At 33.4% G+C, this 22,856-nt stretch overlaps 1 protein-coding gene and 1 non-coding gene across 2 annotated transcripts; both read right to left on the bottom strand.

Moving 5' to 3' along the window:
* Positions 1-958: 958 nt before the first annotated feature.
* LOC110614350 (D-aminoacyl-tRNA deacylase) lies at positions 959-5,554 on the bottom strand. The gene is made up of 9 exons (XM_021755869.2): positions 5,251-5,554; positions 4,946-5,126; positions 4,711-4,853; positions 4,535-4,598; positions 4,221-4,273; positions 3,752-3,807; positions 3,258-3,332; positions 1,987-2,175; positions 959-1,537 (listed from the first exon to the last, which is right to left on the bottom strand). The coding sequence occupies exons 1-9, from the start codon at positions 5,350-5,352 to the stop codon at positions 1,450-1,452; spliced, it is 951 nt and encodes a 316-aa protein (XP_021611561.1). The 5' UTR covers positions 5,353-5,554; the 3' UTR covers positions 959-1,449.
* Positions 5,555-5,625: 71 nt separating this feature from the next.
* Positions 5,626-5,698, bottom strand: TRNAV-UAC. The gene has a single exon. It is a non-coding gene; the product is annotated as a tRNA-Val (tRNA).
* Between the last annotated feature and the right edge of the window lie 17,158 nt (positions 5,699-22,856).

Here is a 22,856-nt window from a genome sequence, read left to right as displayed (position 1 = left end):
AGATTCATATGACATTTTCAAGCTTGGAACCTGATTGGTTTAGCATTTGTTTCTTCCTTAGCTCGTTTCCACCGAAAATCTCTGCGCTATGGCGAAGTGGTTCATGGATTTGCTGAGAAATAGATAGGAAACTGATGAATTTATAGGTCTCTCTCTGCCATCCCCCTAAAATCCATTGTGTAAGATTATCCGCACGTGTATTGTTTAATGGGGATGGAAGATAAAGTTTTTAGTGTTTTTATGGACAAGAAAGAGGCAACAAAAACAAATCTATTTGAGAAAATGCAGAAAGTTGGCGAAAAATGACAGGTGTTTTCATTGAAAATGCAGAATCCCAAGGGATAAAACCAAGGTTGCAGCATTATGCATGTGCTATAGATTCGCTGGGTCGTGCCTAAAGATTGAATAATGCTCTGAGCCTCGTCAATGAGATGCCTATACAACCAGTGGAGTCTGGAGCTCGATGTTCCTGTATAAGTTTTGATGCTCAGGCTGAGAAGCTTGCAGCTAGTTTAGTTTTGGTTTGCTGAGCACAAGCAAATGTACAAATCCGAGTATTTTCAAGATTCTTCTCATTTTGGAAGTAGCCATAATGCTTCTAAGTTAATACGATCAAAGGTAGCTAAAAGAAAGAATTATTAGAGAACAATCCTGTGGTCAATGAATTCGTCACTGGAGGTTGATAATGGGATTGCAGGTGCGGCATGAAGTCACCACCACCTATCTAGTTGAGGAATAATTTTGAACCAAAAGATGAAATTTTAATATTATTAACATCCGCTGTATAATAATTTATGGACAATTTAGCCTTTTGCTCACGTTAAAATACTGTCCATTAAAGACAACAAAATATGCTTCTAGTGGAGCAATTCCGACGCCTTCAGCTGCAGCACCAAGTATTACCAGTTTTTCTATGCCAAATATGGAAACAAAGAACAGACCTTTCCAATCATGAAACTTGATTGCCACAAGACTTCTAATAAAAATTCGTTTGAATATTAAATTTATATATCTAACTGCTTGAGCAAGCAGGTTTTATTTAAATTGGAATGATCTAATAAAAATCAAGAACATCATAAGCTTCATAGCATGAAGAATCTAAAGTTAATGACTTCCAAAAATCTCTCTACATTTCCAACTTCAATACTAAGGTACAACTAACGTTTATGGGCAGTAGTGATATGGATATTGCCGCTTCTGCATCCCCCGAACGATATTTAACTTCGCAAGGAGAACAATCTCCACCATTGTGTTTGTAACATAATAAAGGTAAGGCATCCAATTGGATTCAGTGTAGATATAATAAATAACTTGGCAGAAAAACTAATAAGTCAATAGGCGATCCTCACCACAAGGTTCCTCGAACTTCTGCCAAACAACCCAATTCGAGTTTTACCTCCGTCTAGAATGTAAGAGCAAGTTCACTCTTCCAAGTTCCAATTGTCATAATTAATAGAAATCATTAGGCTTCCCAATTTTGATGTTCAGCTCTCCCAGATATCCTGTAATAGCATTTTTCTGCCAGCTCTTGAAACTCCTGCAACCATTAATTTGCATCAAGTCTAGCAACCAAAACTCATCCAACAAGAATTTGAAAGAACATCTTACGTGTCTATCCAAGTATTGATAACTGTCAAAATAAATTTTAGAAAAGCATTTTTACAGTGTAATAAACAATCTTTTAAGAGTTTCTCTATGATTCTACTATCTTTTACTTGCTTTCCTCAGACTCCTTGATTTGGGGGCTTGCAACATTATCACAAACCCAACTAGCCACCACTGTGCATAAAAAAAAATTCTGTAACATCAAGTTATGGCATTCCGACCAAAATTTCAATATTTTATTAGCGATAAACTGCATCTAATTTGTTTCTAGTATCCTTGTTTACCATCCAACTCAACAGTGATTATCAGAACTAAACATAACATAATTTGATAGTGGGATGTTCAGACATTCAAAAGTTTATGTTTAGAGGACAGGCTTACTTGTGATCAAGATGTGCCACAATTTCCCCACCAGGGAAAGCTGATTTGGTAGCCTCATAGGAAGCTTTAATTGATTGTTTCCATGTTCCACCAATATCTTTTGTATTTTTATCTGTTTTTGTCTGACTTGGATCTTCCATGGGTAAAGAATACCCTGAAAGTAGGTGTGACACCCAGACACCATCTTTTCTGTAATTACAAAAGATAACTTTATTAGCTTAGCAAACAGAACACCTAAATGTAATAAAAAGAGTTTCCAGATATCATATAGTCCAATTGCATATGCCAATAGAGAAATCAGATTGTGAACAAATTATTCCATTTTGAGCATTTTGAGGCTGGGCAAAATGCTTCTTTATCAGCTGAGACAATTGAAAAAATAAATGAAAATATTAAGGCATGCATACACAACACAATATGCAACAGGCAGATAAAACAGGTGGACCTTAAAAAAATAAATGAATAAGCAACATAGAAATTGGTCCCACAGACCGACTGATGGTTTGTATTTTATCTATGCTCATAAAAATCCAAATTTTTATTACAAATACAAAGGGAAAAGAATTATTGTTAGATTAAGTTCAAATGTTTCATATTATCAACAAATTAAAACAATTTAGTATATTCACTTAATAGCATAAAGTGATTTTGAACACATAAAACCAAAACTGAAGCAAATAGATTCCATAGAATAGCACATTTCAAGGATGTTTACAAAAAAACTAAACAGGTCAAGATGTTCCATGCATAAATAATTCTCTGAAAATAGGTGTGGCCACCGAAACTACATCTTTTTTTATAATTACACATGCAAGTAAACTTTATTAGCTAAGCAAATGTAACACCTAAAATAATAAAATGCGTTTCCAGATATCATATATGCTAATTGCAGAAGCCAATCACATAAAGCAGAGATAATTCAGATGTGAAGAAATTATTCCATGATGGACACACACACACACACAAAATAAATAAGTGGAGATAAACAGATGGACCTCGTAATTTTTGCCTCCCACAAACCAAGTGATTGTGTATGTTATTTGCTCATAAACATACAAATTTTATTGCAACAAAGGAACAAAAGATTGTTAAGATGCAGTTCAATTGTTTCACATGAAGGTCAAATTGAGAACAGTTAGCATTTAGCATATTCACTTCAATAGCATAAACTGATCTGAAACATAAAAATTCAAAATTCAAACAAATAAGATCCATAAAATAGCATATTTCAAGGATGATTATAGAAAAGCAAACAGGTGAAGATGACTTACAGAACTACATCCATATGCCGAGGTGCATAGTGCCCACCACCTATTCCAAGAAGGACCCTTCTCTTGTCATTTGCACTAGGTATTGATAAATGAGAACTCAGATTAGAGAAGCATCATCAAGAACAAGGCATAGATTTAATAACCCAATGCATAAAAGCACAATATATTGCCTAACTAATTAATGTTTATTAATTTTATTGGTAAAGTAAACATGGATAATTTACAGACTTGTGCACGCATAACAAGCAGTTAGGAGTAGGGGAAAAAATTAGGGCAAATGAAGCACGAGCTCATTAAACAAGTAACATATACTATTCAAAAAACATGCACATCCATATCATACTAAAGAGAACCTCAGAAATAGAGGCAGAAGATCTACCAATATTATGCAGGTACTTAAATATTTATGTCAAAAACTATTTAACACTGCACCAAAATTACTTGAGAGAATATTACTGATTATGCGAATAGCATCTGAGATACAGTGTGATTACCTGCTCCAGTTTCCTACTGAGCCACCTCCTCCAAGCCCAAGTCCTTCCCAAACTAACTTCAAGCACAAACCATAACAATTTATAAGGGAAAGTTATTATTGCTTCTAGTAATGTGCCTACTATACTATAACAGCATGCCTTCAGCTCAAACCTCAGTTTAAATAAGAGATAAGGACAAAATGTTTTATCCATATTCTCTTATAAAACTGTATAGTTTGGCAAGTAAAACCAACATTTCATAGCAGATAAAAGTACTAAAGTACCTCAAGCATATGTAATCAACTTAATTCCTTTTAAATGGTTGCTTTTATGACATAATTATGTTGCTTCTTATTAAAAATAAAACAAAACTTTAAGGAGAAGGGAACAGGGAAATTTTTTTTACTTAAATAGAAGTTCAAAATCATAATAATAAATATGCCAATGAATGATGCTTAAATTTTAACAAGACCATAACTATATACTCAACTAGAGCAACGACTTGAGCAGCATCCTGCCTCTTCCAGTATTCTTCTGTGCTACCTATCCATCAAATGCAACAATCAACTATAGGACAAATGGTTCAAAATTCAAATACATAGGGATACAGCATTACCCTTCATAAGAAAGCTACGTCTCAAAAAGTAGTACTTATAAGCAACAGGTAAATTTAAGGTCTACACTAGCGCAGTGCAAATTAAATATGAGATGCTTATAAGCCACAGCTCAACAATTGTATAGGCAGCAACAAAAGAAATGTTAAATTAAATACAGTTAAAAAAATGAAAATGGCAGGAAAATTACCAATTTCAATGAACATCGTTGGCTTACTAGTCAGAGGTCCATGATGAGTAGCCTCCAAAGTAATCTACATTCAAGCAAAAAGATCTAAATAAATCACTTGAGCATTTGGTAGCTTATGAGATGCTGTGAAAACCAGACAAAACTAAAGGGGGAAAAGAATAAGAAACGTTAAGTACCTCAAACTCAGGAACTAAATTATGAGACTGCCCAATTTTTTTCAAAAGCCTGAGCCATGGACCCATTCTCGGATCAGGAGGTGCAGCCCATCCTGGCTTTCCGCCTTGTGGCGGGACGTCCCCTTCGCGCAAATGAGGCACTCCTACGCGTTGCAAAACCACACAAGTCATTTCACAATTCAAATCACAATCAAACACATGCAAAGGCAGAATAGAAGAGAGAAAGAGCTTCCACCAATTGGGTGAATGGTCAGCGCAGGGCGGTTAGAGACGGCGGTGTGTTTGCTGAAAAAGATGACTTCGTCCACTACCTCACCGGTGGCAGCCTCCCATCGCTGATCCAAGTCGTCCTCTACGACGATGCTTTTGTCGTGCAGCAATAGCCTCACTTGTTGATTGCTGAAACTCTTTATTTCCTTTTTAATGTTTCAAATAACACACAAATAATAAATAAATCAGAAACAAACACGAAATGCAAAAGGCGAATTATGGGAAATTTAAAAAAAATTTTAAAAAAAAAAAAAAAAGAAGAAGCTAAACCTGGAGGGAGGTGGCAGGTTGCCACCCGGGCATAGCCAGAAGGGCGGAGGCAGGGTTGACGGAGGCGGGATCGCTGTTGGTTGCCACCAATAGAGTCACCATATTCTCTTCCTTTTCTCTGTAAATGCTATTTTTCAAGGTTTTCGGTTAGGCGGCCTTTATATAAGAAGCAGCCCACTGATCCCGTGGATTCTCGTAAAACTGGCACGCCCATTGATTTGACGATAGTCGATCCACCATCCATACAGCAAGATTGCAGCCGTAGAAGCGCGACTCTAAAAGGCAACACGAAGTGAAACGAGAATAACGACGTCGTTCTTATTTCCGAAAAGGATAAAACGCCATCATCGAGGAAACCTGAAATTATAAAAAATTTGATGCTGCCCAGGATCGAACTGGGGACCTTTAGTGTGTAAGACTAACGTGATAACCACTACACCACAGCATCAGACAATTGAAAAACCTGACATTATACCTAATACTTGAAAAATCTTAAATAGAATAACCCTCATAAATGATTATTTAATTCAATTTCCTCAAAATCCATTTCAAATTTAAATTTATGAACTACGATATTTAATTTTATTTTTTTAAATTATATGAAATTCAATTAAATTTTAAATAAAATTCAGTTAAAATGAATTTTATTATTCGATATTACGCAACTTAAAATATAAAATTTAATTGAATTCAATGTTACTTATATTTTCATTTCTTAAATTATCCTTAAGAAAAATAAAAAAAATATAACTCTAAAAAAAATTTATATTTAATAAATTTATAACAACTTAATAAAAATATAAATTCATTAAAAATATATTAATAAATCTATTTTATATATATAAAGTAGGTTACAGATGTGAAAACAAGAAAATTACTTTTTTTTCTTGATTTTTGAAATATTTTAATAATTTCTCAATATTTTTTCTTGATTTTTAATTATTTTAATAATTTTTCTAATTTAAATTCATTTAATTTGTTTTTTTGGATTTTGTTACATAATTCATGTTTATTTAAATTTCTCTTTTGAACTTTTTTATATAATTTAAATTCGTTTAATTTATCTTTTAAGTTTTTAATAAAAATTAATTTATATTTATCTATTATCTATTAATTTTATTCTATATATATATATGTTGAGTTATATAATTTTAAAGTGTCATAAAAATAGAAGTTCATTTATTTATAAGAAAAATAAAATATTTAAATTTCTCATTAAAGGTAATAACAAACCTACAAACGTTAGTGCACTCCAAGCCTTAACCTGGTGGAAAGTGCATCCTGTAGTCTTGAAAGGTCTAAGGTTCGACTCCCCCAACCCCCTGTTTCAAAAAAAAAAAAAAAACCTACAAACGTTTAGTGTTTATTTATCAGAGGAATAGCTAACATATAAAATATTTTCAGTTATATTTTTCTAATTTTTTAATTATTTTAATACTCTTAATTTTTTTATTGATTCACCTATATATTTTACATTTATTATTGGTAAAATTTTCATTTAATTTATCTTTTAGATTTTTTTTATACAATCCATATTTTACAATCTAGATTTGTTAAATTTATATTTAACTATTAATTTTACTCTAATATATATATATATATATATATATATATATATATATATATATATATATATATATATATATATATATATATATATATATATATATATTTGTGTTCTTATGTTGAATTGATATAATTTTGAAATGCTATATTTTTTTAGTATAACAAAAATAAATCAATAAATGCAGGTATTTTAGAATATTTATTAATCATATAGATAACTAATATATAAAATATTTTTTAATTAAAAATTTCTGTTATATAATTATGAAAATAATTATATAATAATTATATAACATCTATTTTTAATAAATAGATCCAATCTTTGTAGATCAGCATAATATTAGAAATTAAAAATATAATATGGTGTGGCGATTTAATTAATAATAAAATATATTTGTACTATTATTTGAAATAAATATAAAAATATATTAAAAAATTTAATAATTTATGGTACTCTGATAAAAAATTTTGATTTTAAATTTTATAAGAGAAATTAGGACTATTTTATTCTTATTGCAACTTTGATTAGTGTGAAATCATAAAAAAATTTATTTTTTATTTTTATCAATAAAATTAATAACAGTTTAATTAAAATTCGAGCAATATGCGAGTGTAGACTAATATAAAATTAATTTTCATGATTCAAAGATTTATATAATAAAATAAATAATTTTGATAAATTATTGAGAGAAAATTATTTAGAAAGCCATTTAGTTCAAAAAATCTTATTGTATAGGTTTTGTAGAATTTATTTCATGAACACTAAGGCAGCGGGAGACTTCAATTCCCGTTGCCCCTAAGGCTAGGGAGACGTGCCTTCGCCCCGACATGCTCTCTGCGACCGCAACAACTAATCTCGACACAATAATTAATCCAGGCACAAGAGTAAATTAATAATAAAATATATTAAATTTAAATTCCAATAGCTTAAATTATATTAATTATTCAAATACACTATTATTATTGATAGAATATTAAAATTCTAATCATAATAGAATGGTACTCATAACTGAATATTATTATGTATTATTTAGAATTTCACTTATTTTATTTAGAATTTAATATTATGTCAAAATTCTATAAAATACACTATAAGAGTTCACAATCTTCATAATTAGGTATATCAATTCATTCGGTATTTTTTTTATTTTGTATGTTTATATTTAAAAAATTATGATGTAAACAACGTTATTGGTGTTATTTATTGAAATCAACACAAAACTTATATATATTTTTCCTATTTTTTTATTATTTAAAATAGATTGTGATGAGATAAATAGATAATTTATGATTTGTGATATTAAGCGGAATAAATTTATTACTATAAGAAATCTGGCTTTTGCGACGGAAAGTTTTCATTGCTGAAAGGTTTTTTCTCCATTACAAAAAGCTTTTGCGATGGATTTATGTCGGATTTATTCCTCTTTTTAATACTCTCATCTTTCAATTTTTGCAATTAAAAATTGCGTTTGTCGCTAATTAGCAATGAAACTACATTGTTGTTAATTCGTCGCTAAATAATATATATAAATATTTTAACACTATATTATTTTTAAGTATCTTTCAAGCCTTCATTAAACATGAAAATCTATTAATATTAGTCTTTTACTAAGATTTTTTTTTAAATATATATATTACAAAATATATCTTCATGTTAATTGTTTAAAAAAGAGCCCGTTATTATAGAATAAAAACTATCAATTATTTTATTTCGAAAATGTAATATTTAGATAAATTAACCCAATAATCTTACGTATTTAACATTCAACGGTAATAAATAATTATTTTTCACTTTTATATTTATTTTTTTACCTCTATTTAGACTTTGCATTAATTTTAGAATAAAATGTTATTATGAGTTATCTCATTCAATTTTTATTTTTATAATTTATATTTTGTACAAGAATTAATTTTGTAAATTTCTAAATTCAAGCAATTTATTACTCCAGTAGACAACGTAAGAGCGTCCTTCCAGACAAACTACTGTCTACTTAGGTGACGTAAGAGTGCCTTTACAATGTAAGAGTTTCCCTAGGCAACGTAAGAGCGCTCCTTCTAGACAACCTAAGAGCGCTCCTTCTAGACAACCAATTGCTCACTTAGGCGATATAAGAGTGCACTTTCAGGCAAACTACTGCCCACTTAGACGACGTAAGAGTGCTTGTAGATGACATAAGAGTATTCTTAGGCAACGTGAGAGCGCTTTTTCAAGCAATTAATTACCCTTTTAGACGATTTGTGCACCTTCATCGGCCACTGATGTGCATGCAACTTCTCATAATGGTAATAAAGTACTAGATTTCATCAATGTCAATCCATCAAACTATTTGAGAATAAAAGTAAGGTAATATTTATTTAGTCATACAAGTCAATCTATTGAAATATTTATATTTTAATTGCATATTAAAAACTTTAGTCATCTCATCTGGATTAAAATGCATCCATAAGATATCATAAAAGCTGAACATTTATTTAGTTTTCACCCAATATTAGTTTAAATATTCATATAGCAAAACTCCTTATCAAAGCTTGAGAGTCATTCGAGATACTAGCATACCAAAAAACCTAAGTAGCATAGAAACTAAGGCACTTTTGGATTGTTAGGGTTAAAAAATAAATATTTGCCTTTGTAGGTTCTATCTAGAACTATTTTCTAAATAGAGATTTGACTAACTACTTGGTGATCAGACCCCAGACCCTTTACTTGACGCCGATTTGACAGGCGATCTATTAATTTTTTATAATTAAAAATAAGCCTGCTGCGCACGCTTGATTTAAAAAAATTATTTTATTTTATTATTTTTTAATTAATATATTATAATAATAATAATATATTTATTATATTAATTTTATAGCATCATTTATATTATAATGTTTTATAATATTAAGTATTTTTAATTATTTTTTATAATATATTTTATTATTTTTAACATATTAATATAATAATATTGTAATTAAATAGTATTTATTATAAATAGGTATAAGTTTATTATAAATAGTTATTATATTTTTTAAAAAATTTATGTATATTTATAAATAATTATTAAAAAATATGGAGTAATTATAAAAAACTATTTAAGTATTTTCCATTATGTTACTGACACTATTTAATTTTAGTGCTATAAAATTGAAATATAAAATATAATAAAATATTATTTATTTCAAATTAAAATTATATTATATTAGCTTGAAATTATTAAAAAAATCTGAAAGTCTGATAATAAAATAAATTATTTAGAAAATATTTAGAATTATGAACATTATCTCCGATTAAATCTGTACGATATCATTAAATTGTTTATAATTTATGAAAGATAAATAAATAAATATAAATATTTAAAATTATAAAAATTAAGTTTAATTTTTATTGGATTGTTCACGTGTTGCAGTACACACTTAATAGTAAAGTAATATTAATTTTATAATAATGTAATAAGATAGTATTAATAATATTATTTTATTTAAATATTAATAATATAATTGATAACTCTCAATCTTCCTGGACTCCATCGCCGATAGATCTGGTTCTCCCTCGTCCCCTATTATATGGATCTGATTCCTTTTTGAACTCTCTGATGGATCTGTCAAATGAGTCTCTCAATATTTTCTTTGAGGAAAGGACCTGCAAAATAAGAGAAAAGGGGGTCAGGGGTCCACCAGAGATGCCCCGGCGGAGACCCTCCGACGTTCAAGTCAGGTTTCATGAATAAGAGTAGTGTCTTTAGATAAGAGTCGCAGAGAAAATAAAAATGGAGTTCAGGCAGGAGAAGAAAAAGAAGAAGATACCCTCTTGAAGGAGAAGACCCCAGTATATAGTGCTTCCTGTCCTTATCACTCAGGCCCGTACGTGCAAGCATGTCAGGCCCCTTCTCCACGTCAGGCGGCCATTTAATTCTCTCCGTCACGCATGCGGACAGAGTTGGTGAGTAAATGGGCCTTCTTTCCTATTGGGCCTGTGCTTATATCTGATCCGAATTGCCCTGGGTTGCTGGTTCTGGACTTGTGAAATCGGGCCGTCTTTCGAGCGTATGGTCTGACAGACTTTGGATTTGTGGTCTTCTTTTGGATCCGTCCTTATTACTAGGCTAAAAAAGCCAGGCAGTTATCAATAATTAAATACATTTTATAATATATATAATATAAAATTAAAATATTTTTATATTAACAACAATAACTTTTCTAAAAAATATATTTAATATTATATTGTAAAAATTAAACGATATCGTAAAAAATATAACAAAACTCCAAATATATTTTATTTATATTTAAAAAGCAAAAATTATGCTTTTTTTATTTATAATACTCCTATATGTTTTCTAATAATTATCTATATAATATAAATAAAATTTTATAAAAAAATATAATATAATATTTAAATATGAATAATATTTCTATAAAATTTTATAAAAAATTAACTTTTTTAATTTTAAATATTTATATTAATTAATTAAACTATTTTTCTTTAATAAATTATAAACCAGTCAGTGCTTTCATAGATTCGTATATGTTTGATCACAGAGTAATGTCATTTCATAATTTTGAATATTTTCTGTGCAGTTCTTTTAATTTATTATCGACTTTTAGATATTTTATTGAAAAATTTTGAGCTAATGTAATAAAATATTTATAACATAATTTTTTAATTGAGTAATATTTATATTTTAGTTTTATAGTATTCAAATTAAATAATATTTGTGAGAATGATAAATAATTAAAAAAAAAATTATACTATCTTTATATTTTTTCTAATAATTATCTAAATAACATAAATAAAATTTTAACCGATACTATTTTATTATAATATTACTATATTAATATGTTAAAAATAATAAAATATATTATAAAAAATAATTAAAAATATTTATTATTATAAAAAATTAAATTAAAAATAATATTATCAAATTAATATAATATATATTATTATAATATAATGATAATTACAAAAAAATTAATAAAATAAATAATTTTTTTTTACAGCAAACTTTAAATTAACAAAGACTGATATTGCAGTAAGATTTGTTTAAAAAAAAAAGATGAATAGCTTGGGAACATGAATTTTTTTTTTTTTATATTATACCACTTGACAACATGAATAGCTTTTCAGCCAATTAAAATTTTACATATTTTTTTCTCTATAAAATTATTTTGTATATAGGCGTTATAATTCAGGTTGATATTTTTTTTTTTATATAAATCTATATATATATATATATATATATATATATATATATTCTTTTGAAGAACAAAAATATCTTTTTCTTTTTAAATAATAAAAATATCAACTTTTATTTTATTTTTTTAGAGAATAAAAATATTAACAATAATATTTAAAAAAATTTAAATATTTTTTCATTATTAATAATATAGTAAAATTGCTTAATAATAAATATATTATTGTTCATGAAAAAATTAAGTTTTTAATCGCACAATATATTATTGTCAAACAAATGACATTATCATATGTGAAATTATATTTATAAATATTTATAAATGTGGATAAACTTGCTAAGAGCGAAATCTATGTTTTAGATATTTTTTTTATTGTATTGTATTATATTGTTATTGAGTTAATTTTGTTAATTAGTAATTTTAATATTAATGTTTTCATAAATATTTTGGCGACAGTTATTGATGTGAAGTAAGTGGTTATAATAAAAATACAAAAAAAGTTTATAATTACGTATGCAAAGTAAATATAATATCTAAATTATTTTAATAAATATGATATTAATATATTTATTGATATTCTTACATAATTTTTTTTAATAGTTTTTTTTTTCTTAATATGAATTAATAAGATATCATTAATTTTATGGAGAGATTTAACTGATAATAATGGTAAAATTCTTAAAATTTTATTTAATAAAGAATAAAGAAATGGATCAGAAACCAACAATAACTCTATCAAACATTATGCCTTCATTTTATGATGATAATATATATATATATATTAAATGTATATATTTATTTATTATTTTCACAGCTAACCATAAGTTACTTTATATTTCAAAAATTATCCACCATAGTTACAATAATGGAAATTAATTCAAGTCTAATAATGGAAATTAATTCAAGCCTATATGAAATTGAAATACTACAAGAATCATAAGTCATTATTATTAGCATAATGATGTATATTATTTTAATTTATTTCAATTATTTTATTGATTAGTATAACCTTTTAGATTTAATTATAGAATACGTGATAGAAAACAAACTAACTTTTTATCATGTCCAAGCAAGTCCTTTCAAGCACAAAGAGTTATTTAAAATCAATATTAGAAAGTAATTGATGTTGCAGAGGCCAAATCGATGACGTGGCCAAAATGGAGCTATATTATGATTGGCTAGATCTGCAAGAAACAGAACATAAGGTGGTTGGCACCTGTGGCAGCCACTCCGACGCTCAAGTCAGTAAGGTGAAGAAAGGCGAGAGTATTGTAATATTTTAGAACTCAAGAGTAGTTATGTGAGATAATAGAATACCTTGGCATCTATGATCATTCTCCTTTTATACTATAAGAAGATGGAGATACATATAGCATTTCCTGATAATCCGGCAATGATGTGGCTAATTGCTTGATAAGGAATATCACCAGCAGATGGTTTGGTGATCCCACAATTACAAGCATGATAGGGATACACTAGATTGTGTCTGGTAACGGTAACTTTGTGCCGAGACTCGATTTATCCAAGGGAGGGCGAGTCTTGCTAATGAACTAAGCATTAAGGTGCCCAGGTCTTCCTTTTTTCAAGTGGGACCGTGTTACTCACTTATTAGATCCTTGTCACGTGTACCTATTATATGGTGACAGCTCATGGCCCACTTTAGATTATTTTTGTGTAGTATTAGAGATCCCCCGATGGTCTTCGATTCTTAAGATTTGAAGGTGTCGGTTTGTCTTTTCGGTCTGGGACACATGGCGTGATTTGGATGGTCTTTTATTGTTTGTGTTGTTTCGCCAGTCTTTGCCTATGATGATTGCCTTATTCTCTGAGCCGTATTCAAAGCTTTTCCAACTATGCCACTGTATAAGAACCTTCTTTTCCCTTGTTTAGCTTACGACTGCCGTTTGTGGAAGAAACGAATAGGGATACATTTTCTTATTCTTCCCCCACTGATAGAAATTTTTCCTCCGTCTTTTTCTTTGCTAGGGATGTTTTCGTTTCTTCTCCTAAGGATAAGCAGATTTACGTGGAGGATACTATTATGGTCTTCGAAGAGCAGCTGACGGTTCTTTATGAAGGTGTAAGCATACTACTAAGCTCTGTGTATTGGCTGAGGACTGCAATCAGTTTGACTATAATGGTTTTCATTGCCACAGCCCTTGGGAGGGGGTTGGATTGTACAAGATTGATTCTGAGGGTCAAGCCAAGAAGGTAGTTGGAGAAGCGGTCCTCTCCATAAGATGTAGTCAAGCAAGAGGGCGAGTGACAGGCTAAGGAGGACCTCATTGATCAGGTCTCTGACGTACTAGATGTTTTAGAAAACTCTGACGTAATATAGACTTGTGAGGAATGAACTAAAGTCCTCCTTCTACCCCCGTGATCTTTTGTAATGAAAATACATACTTTGCATATCTATGTTTTTTTATTCCGTGTGTAACAGCCCGGACGTGAACCCCGGCACTGTTACCGTTCACGGCCCAGGGCTATCCCTCGCCTGGCCTCTTGCCACCTCGGGCTTTCCACTGGCGTCGTGAACAGCTCTTAACATCCATTCACCCTCACGGGTTCCTGGCAGGATTTGTCCCCTTAGGTTCTTGCATCGCATCCTTCCTCAAGTGGATTTATCCTCCTTCCATTAGAACAATTGGTACTCACTCTCACCAGACTATTCCCTTAAAGTGGGAGGTCAAGGGTTCGAGTAGTGGGGGAGGCGACCTAATTTCCAAAGGGAAATTTGGGCCAAATCCACTTGGGGAAGGATGCGATGCAAGAACCCAAGGGGACAAATCCTGCCAGGAACCGGTGAAGGTGAATGGATGTTAAGAGCTGTTCACGACGCCAGTGGAAAGCCCGAGGTGGCACAGGCCAGGCGAGGGATAGCCCTGGGCCGTGAACGGTAACAGTGCCGGTGAAAGGGCCGGGCTGTTACACCGTGTGTGCCATCATTGTTACCAATGGTTTAACTAATCTTTTAACAATTGGCCAAGGGGCTACCGCGCCTCTAAATTATAAATCTGGTGACCACTGATTTTTGCCCAAAGAAAGTGCTAATGCATGCTTCACTTTGCAGGGCTTAACGCCCGGTCAATAGATACAAAATAATTTGGAGAATTTTCATAAAACATGATCAATACCTGGGCGTGTGGCCTAACAGACTCTCACTTTCCAATCATGAAATACCTCGAGGAAATTTTGCAATGTGGGACTTATACCTGGTCATGCATCTTCAAGACTTGGTCATAAGACTCGCCTCATCACCATTAATCTTTGATTGACATCTTCTTCTTCTTTGGGGATTGGCTCCTATAGATTCTCCTGTCGGTCGATCGCCTGATAGCCTTCTTAAGATGCCTTGTTTTATGGGACTAACACTTAAATTGTGGTCTAGCGGAACCCGTCTTATGACCTAACCTGGTGAAACCCGTCCTATGGCCTTGATTATTGGGACTATCACTGGAATTGTGGTCTGGCGGAACCCGCCTTATGATCTAGCCTGGCAAAACTCACTTTATGGCCTTGATTAGTAGGACTATCACCCAAATTGTGGTCTGGCGGAACTCGCCTTGAGACCTGGCTTAACGGAACTCGCCTTGTAACCTGACCTGGTGGAACCTGCCTTGTGGCCTTGATTAGTGGGACTATCGCTCGAATTGTGGTCTGACAGAATCCGCCTTATGACTTAGCCTGTCGAAACCCACTTTGTGGCCTTGATTAGTAGGACTAACACCCAAATTATAGTCTAGCAGAATCCGCCTTGTGACCTAACCTAGCAGAACCCGCTTTGTGGCCTTGATTATTGGGACTATTACGAGAATTATAGTCTAGCGAAAACCGCCTTATAGGCTTGATTAGTGGGATTAACATCCAAATTGTGGTCCAGCAGAACCCGCCTTGTAGCTTTAATTAGTGGGACTAACACCCGAATTGTAGTCTGGTGGAACTCGTCTTATGACCTAACCTGGCGAAACCCGCCTTGTGGCATCTTCTTGCTTCCTTATCCTTTGAAAGAAGGCAATCCCATCATTCCTTGTCACTTCAAAACACAACATATGAAAAAAATATTTCGTTAAATTGTTATTGATAAAATTTTCTCAGATTACATATGATAAAATTTTCTCATATTACAGATATTCTAGGAATGGGGGATGACTTGACCATCTAGCTTGGCCAACTTATATGACCCTGGGTGAATGACCTTTGAGACCCTAAACGGTCTTTTCTAGTTCTCGTCCAACTTACCAGACCCAGCACTTCCACTTGTTATATCTATTCTCTTAAGGACTAGGTCCCCCATATTAAAAGCACTTGGTCAGACTTTACTATTAAACATTCTGGATATTTTATTTCTGTAAATCACCATTTTGACTGTTGCTTTTTCTCATAGAAATTCGGTTTTATCCAAATTAAATTGCATTTCTTTGGGATTTTCTGAAATCTCAAGGCGTTGTGTCCTAAAGCTGCTTACTTGGATTTCTACGGGGATAATTGCGTCGGCACTATATACAAGAAAAAAGGGTTTTTCTCCTGTGGTTTTCCTTGGGGTTGTCCTATATGCCCATAATATATGTGGTAACTCCTTAGGCCAGTTGCCTTTGGCTTGGTCGGGCTTTTTCTTTAGCCCTTGTAGGATGGTATTGTTTGTTACCTCGGTCATTTCATTGGTCTGGAGGTGATACGCTGAGCTAAACCTCAAATCAATTTTCCACTTTTTATAAAAGTCTTTAAACTTGGAACTTGCAAACTGAGTTCCGTTATCGGTGATCACTACCTTTGAGATTCCAAATCGAGTGAAGATGTTTTTCCTGACAAAGGAGATCGCTTGTGGCTGGTAATTGACTGCATTGTCTCAGCCTCGGCCCACTTGCTAAAATGATCTACTGCCACAATTACGAATTTTCTTGTCTTAGTTGCCTTTCGGAAAGGGCCAAGGATGTCTATCACCCATTGAAAAAAAGGCCAGGGGCTTCCAGTTGCTGCTTACATTTCTCCTAGGGTTCTTGGGATGCTCTCATGCACTTGACATGTTCGACACTTCTAGACAAGCTCTTTTCACATCTTGTATTATCATTGGCCAGTAATACCTTTGTCTAAATGCTATCCAAGCGATCGTTCACGCTCCTTCATGGTTCTCACAATCACCTTTGTGAATATCTTTTAGGATTTTCAGACCTTCCTCCTTCGTGACACAATGCATCCATGGTTGAGTTGACGACCTCCTATATAACCAGCCATCAATTAGTGCATATTTAGAAGATTTTCGTATTATATGTTTGGCAGATAGCTCATCAGATGGAATATCATCTTGTGTCAAAAACTTGTATACAGGCATCATCCATGATTCCCTTTCCTCCAATTCTTCAAACTAGAACGACTGGGTCAAATGTTGCTTTCTTGCCGCCGCCAGTTTGGCTAGAATATCTACCTCTTCGTTGTCACCTCTAGCTACCTGGTGAAGTTCACAGTTGCCCTATCCATCTTTGATTCTTTCCATCAAAGATTAGTTTTTTTCTATTATTTTTTCATGAACAAGGTTTAAACTTGTTTTAAGTATAAGTGGTTCTATATTTTTTCTTAAATATTTTTATTGGGTTTAGGTGTTATAAGTAACTCCAACGGTATTTTTTTTCCCTATTTTACATCTTGTGATATGTCTATGAATGATATAAATGCGTGGCATACTATGCTTGGCCATATAAGTTAAAATGTATGCCACGATTAACTAAAGAGAGTTTATTAGGTAATATTAACAAAGTAGATATGTCAACTTGTAAATGTTACCTAATTTAGAAAACATCTAAGAAATTATTTTGCAAGGGAATAAGAGCTAAATCTCCAATGCGATTAATCCATTCTAATAAATGTAGTCTTGTGTGTATGGAGCGAGGGACATAGGGTACCTATTTCATGATCGATGACTACTGTTTGTAAGGTTATGTCTAATTGATATCTCATAAAATTAAGACTTTAAGTTGCTTAATTAAATTTTTTAAATTTAGCTGAGAATCAATTAGATAGAAAAATAAAGGTTTTAAGAATCAATCAAGGTAAGAAATATTTATAAAAGCAATTCCAGGAATTTTATGAAAAAAAGGAGAAATATAATGTTATTAGAAATAGTTAGATCAATGAATGACACAAGCCAATTTGTCAATCATCTATTAGGGCAATGAATTATTAACAGCCACACCATTGTGGTTAACTGAGAATCTACAAAATCAGTAACTTCCACTCCATATGAGTTGTGACTAAATGTAAAATTATCTATGGAATTTAAAACCATGGGGTTGTACGACTATTACTCATAAATCTTCTTATAAATTTTTAGAAATTTAGGTCCAAAGGAAACGATATGTTCTTTCTAAGGTACTTTGAACAATAAAAAAGATATGTGTCTCTTAGAGAGCAAAATAATAGAAGTATAACTGAGTTTAAATCTTAGAATATGTCATTTTTTAGAAAATAATTTTTCGAAGTATATGGATATAGGACAAGACTTATCTCCAAATAAAACTTATGACCATGATAATTTTACTATAAAAATTTTGATGGATACACTTCTAAGTAGGAGCAATTTGCATACAGATGAATATGTTTATTTGATTCACAATTGCAACCTAACCTATTAATGAGTCGATAGATCAATCTCAACTATAATAAATGAGTCACCTGCGGATTTTCAGTTGTCTTTTTTGGATTGGAAAGGAAATATTTATTGTTACTCTTAATAAAGATGAGCCGAGAAATTTGACTTTAATATCTTAATTCTTCAACTAGGAAAAAATATATTAAAGCAATGGAAGAGGAAATGGAGTTGATATAGAGTTGTGATTAGGACATAATAAAGTACTTGAAAATAAGTGGATTTTCAAAATTAATTATAAGACTGACGACAATATCAATGGATACAAAGCTCATTTAGTAGCTAAAGGTATACACAAGGGCCAGGAATGGATTGTGAAGAGATTTTTTTTACCTTTTGTGATATTTACCTTAATAAGGTTATTTTTTGCATTAGTTGCTAATTTAGCTCTTGAATCACATCACATGGATGTGAAAATTGTTTTTTCTCAATAGAGAATTAGAAAAAGGGTCAATATGTGGTCTTAAATAGTCTTTTATATAGTAGTATATTAGATTTCATAATACAATGATGTCTTATGATTTCACTGTGATTAATATACCAAAAACATTTAAGGATAATGTAATACCCGGCTCGTTCAGGCATCGAAATTCCTACAGTTCGGTGGAATCTCGGATGTCGAATTCGTGTTGAGGGGTATTGAAAGGGTAAACTAGTGTTCTCCAAGGTTTTCTCAAAGTTTTCTACCATGTGTTTACGTGTTTTATGGTTTTGAAAGGAAAGGAAATGAGTTTTGAAGCAAAGAGGCCAAGGAGGCAAACTGCAGGTTCGGCCGCCGAAGGTAATGTTCGGCCGCCGAAAGTGCCTTAGGTTTGGCTTTCGAATTCCACGTTCGGCCGCCGAACGTTGCATGGTTTTACATGCAGTTTCGGCAGCCGAAGGAAAGGCGGTTGGCCACCTATAAAACCCCTTTGACCGGCCATGGAGGGTGCTGGAAGCTCTCTTTGTGGTCAAGGTGGGGTTTATGCTTTCCTTGGATGTTTTCATGATGTTTCCTCAAATCTTTCAAGGTTTTTATAGGTTTTCACTTGGTTTTGAAGGGTTTGAGTAAAAAGAGCAAGTTGTGGAGCTTGAAGCTTTGAGAGCTTGGTTTCTCCATGTTTGTTTTGACGCTAGGATCACACCAGCCTTTGTTCTTCAAGAGGTAAGTGTTGATCCTTATGTGTTATGGTGTTTTAAGCAAGTTTTATGGAGGGAAAGGGTAGAGTTGCATGGTGTTGTGTTAGAGGATGTTTTTGAGGGTTTATCCATGAAAGTATGTTTATGTGTTATGGTTGTTGTTTGTTGGGGTTTTTAGGTAGTTTTGGACCCCTTTGGGCATATATTTGAGTATATTCTTGTTATGTTTGTTGTGATGCATGTGTGAGCAAGTTTGGGGGAAGTTGTGCATGAAGTGAGCTAGTTTCTGCCCTGTCGCAGAAACCAGGTTCGGCCGCCGAAGAAGGGTTTGGCCGCCGAAGAAGGGTTCGGCCGCCGAACATGTGAGGAGGTGGTTTCGGCTGCCTCAACCTGCCCCCGAAGGATTGGACTTTCGTCTCTGGAGGGGAGGTTCGGCCGCCGAAGGTGCCGCCGAAGGTTAGAGACTTTCGTCTCTGGAGTATGTTTTGGCCCCCGAACTTTGCCCCCGAAAGGGTTCGGCCGCCGAACATGAAGATTCGGCCGCCGAAAGTAGGCGAGTTTCGTCTCTGGAGAGGACATTCGGCCGCCGAACCTGCCGCCGAAAGTGTCCTGTCCAGCCTTCTTTTGCATGCTTTGGGTGATTGTGCTAGGAGCTTTTAGGGGTTCTTTGGGGAGGTGGTTTTCGGGCTGTTACAGATAAATTCATGATCTTATCATTATATATAGATGACATACTAATAAGATAGCGAGTATATTACAATTATAAAGGAATAGTTGTCATCTTTGAGATAAAAGGGATGGAAAAGTTGCATGTATTCTTGGAGTTAAGATTCTAAGAGATCGCTCAAGAAGATTATTGTCTCTTTCTCGAGAGAAATATATTATGAAAGTCTTAGAGTGCTTTAATATGCAAGACTTCAAACCTATAGATACTCCTATTTTCAAAGGGAAAGCTTTAAACTGTAGATTATGTCCTAAGACTCAAAAGAGAGAGCTTAAATAAAACAAATGATCTACATATTATTTGTAACGACCCGAAAATCGGACCGCTACCAGCGCTAGGATTGTAACGACCCGAAAATCGGACCGCTACCGGCGCTAGGATCCGGGTCGACTTAAGGCCGCCGGGACCCGTAGCAAGCCTGACATAAAACCTGTAAACCTGTATAATCCCATACATGATCAACAACATGCATAAAAATTAAAACTTTTCTTTCCATGAACATCAACCAAACTCAACCTGTGCATAAACATTAATATAACATTGATCCCTCTGTGGGATCTCATCAGTGCCCCCAAATGGGTGACATAACATATATTGAGTTGGTTTACATAAACATCATAAAAATCTCTAAGATCATGTAATTAACAAGGGATAACAACAATCTATGGTCAAGCACACCTCTAACATCCATATACATCATCTCATTACATAACTATACTGATTAAGACATTACAATTTGATCATGTCCATTGCTAGCTATTACATAAGCATGACTTCTTTACTCTATCCGGACTCCCGCACTATACTGTACCTGCAAGCCTGGGGGTAAAGGGAGAGGGGTGAGCTAAAAGCCCAGTGAGCTGAACTATTAAAACACATAAATACTATGCTCTATGAAATGCATCATAACACAAACAATTCACATAAGGGTTGGGTGAACTTGTCACCAATTAGTCCAAGCTAACATAGTGCCAGGCCGTAGCATGGGGTCTTGGTCTTCCTGTCATACATACATTACTTACCATTATTCCAGGGCCTCCTCTGGGCTCCTGGTCTTCGAGTCCACAATCGTGCCAGGCCGTAGAATGGGGTCCTGGTCTTTCATTTCCGTGCCAGGCCGTAGAATGGGGTCCTGGTCTTCCTGTCATGGACTAATTGGGTCATCCAACATTCACCCACATCAACAACACATGATGCAATGCGGCATATTCGTGAAACTAATGCAATCACCCTATTTCATAATCATGATGCATGAAACATGATAAAACATTTGATTTAAAAGATTAAGTTTAGTTCCACTCACCTCTGGCTGACTCTGACAACACCGAAGCAGCTGAACTCACTGCTGGGGTCCTCGATTCCTCGGGTCCGAACCTACACGGGTGGACTCAAATGAGGGACCAAACATACTTGAATATAACTATAAACTACTCCCCAAAAACCCCCTAAAACATCATGAAAACATCACATAAAAACATGCAAGAAATGGCTGAACAGGGCACTTTCGGCGGCAGGTTCGGCGTCCGAAAGTCCCTCCAGAGCCGAAAGTCAGGCACTTTCGGCGGCACCTTCGGCGGCTGAAAGTCCCAGACAGATCCAAAAGTCTTCTTTCGGAGGCAAGCTTCGGCAGCCGAATGCTGCCTCCACAAGGGGGTTCGGCGGCCGAAACTCCTTTCGGCGGTCGAACCTGGTTTCTGCCAGAAGGGCAGAAACTTGGTTCACATGAACCTCTTGCCTCCCAAAACCTCAAATCATGCATAAATCTCAACTAAAACATGCATACAAGTTCCTAGGGGTCTCAAGCAGTCATATACCCCAACTACAACACTTCAAACACACAAAATCCACACACATTGTTCAAAACATCAATATTAACCCATAACTCAACATATAACCTAACATGCATTTCTACCCATAGATCTTGCATAAAACTTATTTAAAACACATAAGGAGCTTAAGATCGGCCCTTACCTCTTGAAGATCGAGAGGGAGACGACCTAAACTTGGAGATCCACGAAAATGAGCTCCTGAGTTCCCAAAGCTCCAAAACTTGGTTTAAATGCTCAAACTTGCAAACGTGAGTTTAAAACTCAAGAAAATGGAAGAGATTTGGAGGAAGAACACGAGAGTTGCAAAAGGGAAGGTCGGAAGCTTGCTGTGGCCGAAAATGGGAGAAAACTCGCCCATTTCGGCTAAGTGCCCCTTTTATAGGTGGCTGGCCAGGCCACGTTCGGGGGCCGAATGCGCTTCCGCATCCATGCAATGTTCGGCGGCCGAACTTGACTTTCGGCGGCCGAACCTGGACTTCCCTAACTCATGCTTTCAGGGGCCTAACGTGCCTCGAAAACGCATGCATGTTCGACGGCCGAAACTCCTTTCGGCGGCCGA

This window comes from Manihot esculenta, chromosome 5, assembly GCF_001659605.2.
Source record: "Manihot esculenta cultivar AM560-2 chromosome 5, M.esculenta_v8, whole genome shotgun sequence".
Taxonomy (NCBI): Eukaryota; Viridiplantae; Streptophyta; class Magnoliopsida; order Malpighiales; family Euphorbiaceae; genus Manihot; species Manihot esculenta.
The sequence above is the reverse complement of the archived record's forward strand: the minus strand, read 5'-3'. Positions and strand labels throughout refer to the sequence as shown.

Bases quoted from the DNA above. Each gene is read 5' to 3' on its own strand.
- LOC110614350 (XM_021755869.2), bottom strand. From the start codon at position 5,352: ATGGTGACTCTATTGGTGGCAACCAACAGCGATCCCGCCTCCGTCAAC. The intron at 5,127-5,250 runs GTTTAGCTTCTT...AACATTAAAAAG, and splicing joins AACCTGCCACCTCCCTCCAG to GAAATAAAGAGTTTCAGCAA. The intron at 2,176-3,257 runs GTAAGTCATCTT...TTGTAATTACAG, and splicing joins CGGCATATGGATGTAGTTCT to AAAAGATGGTGTCTGGGTGT.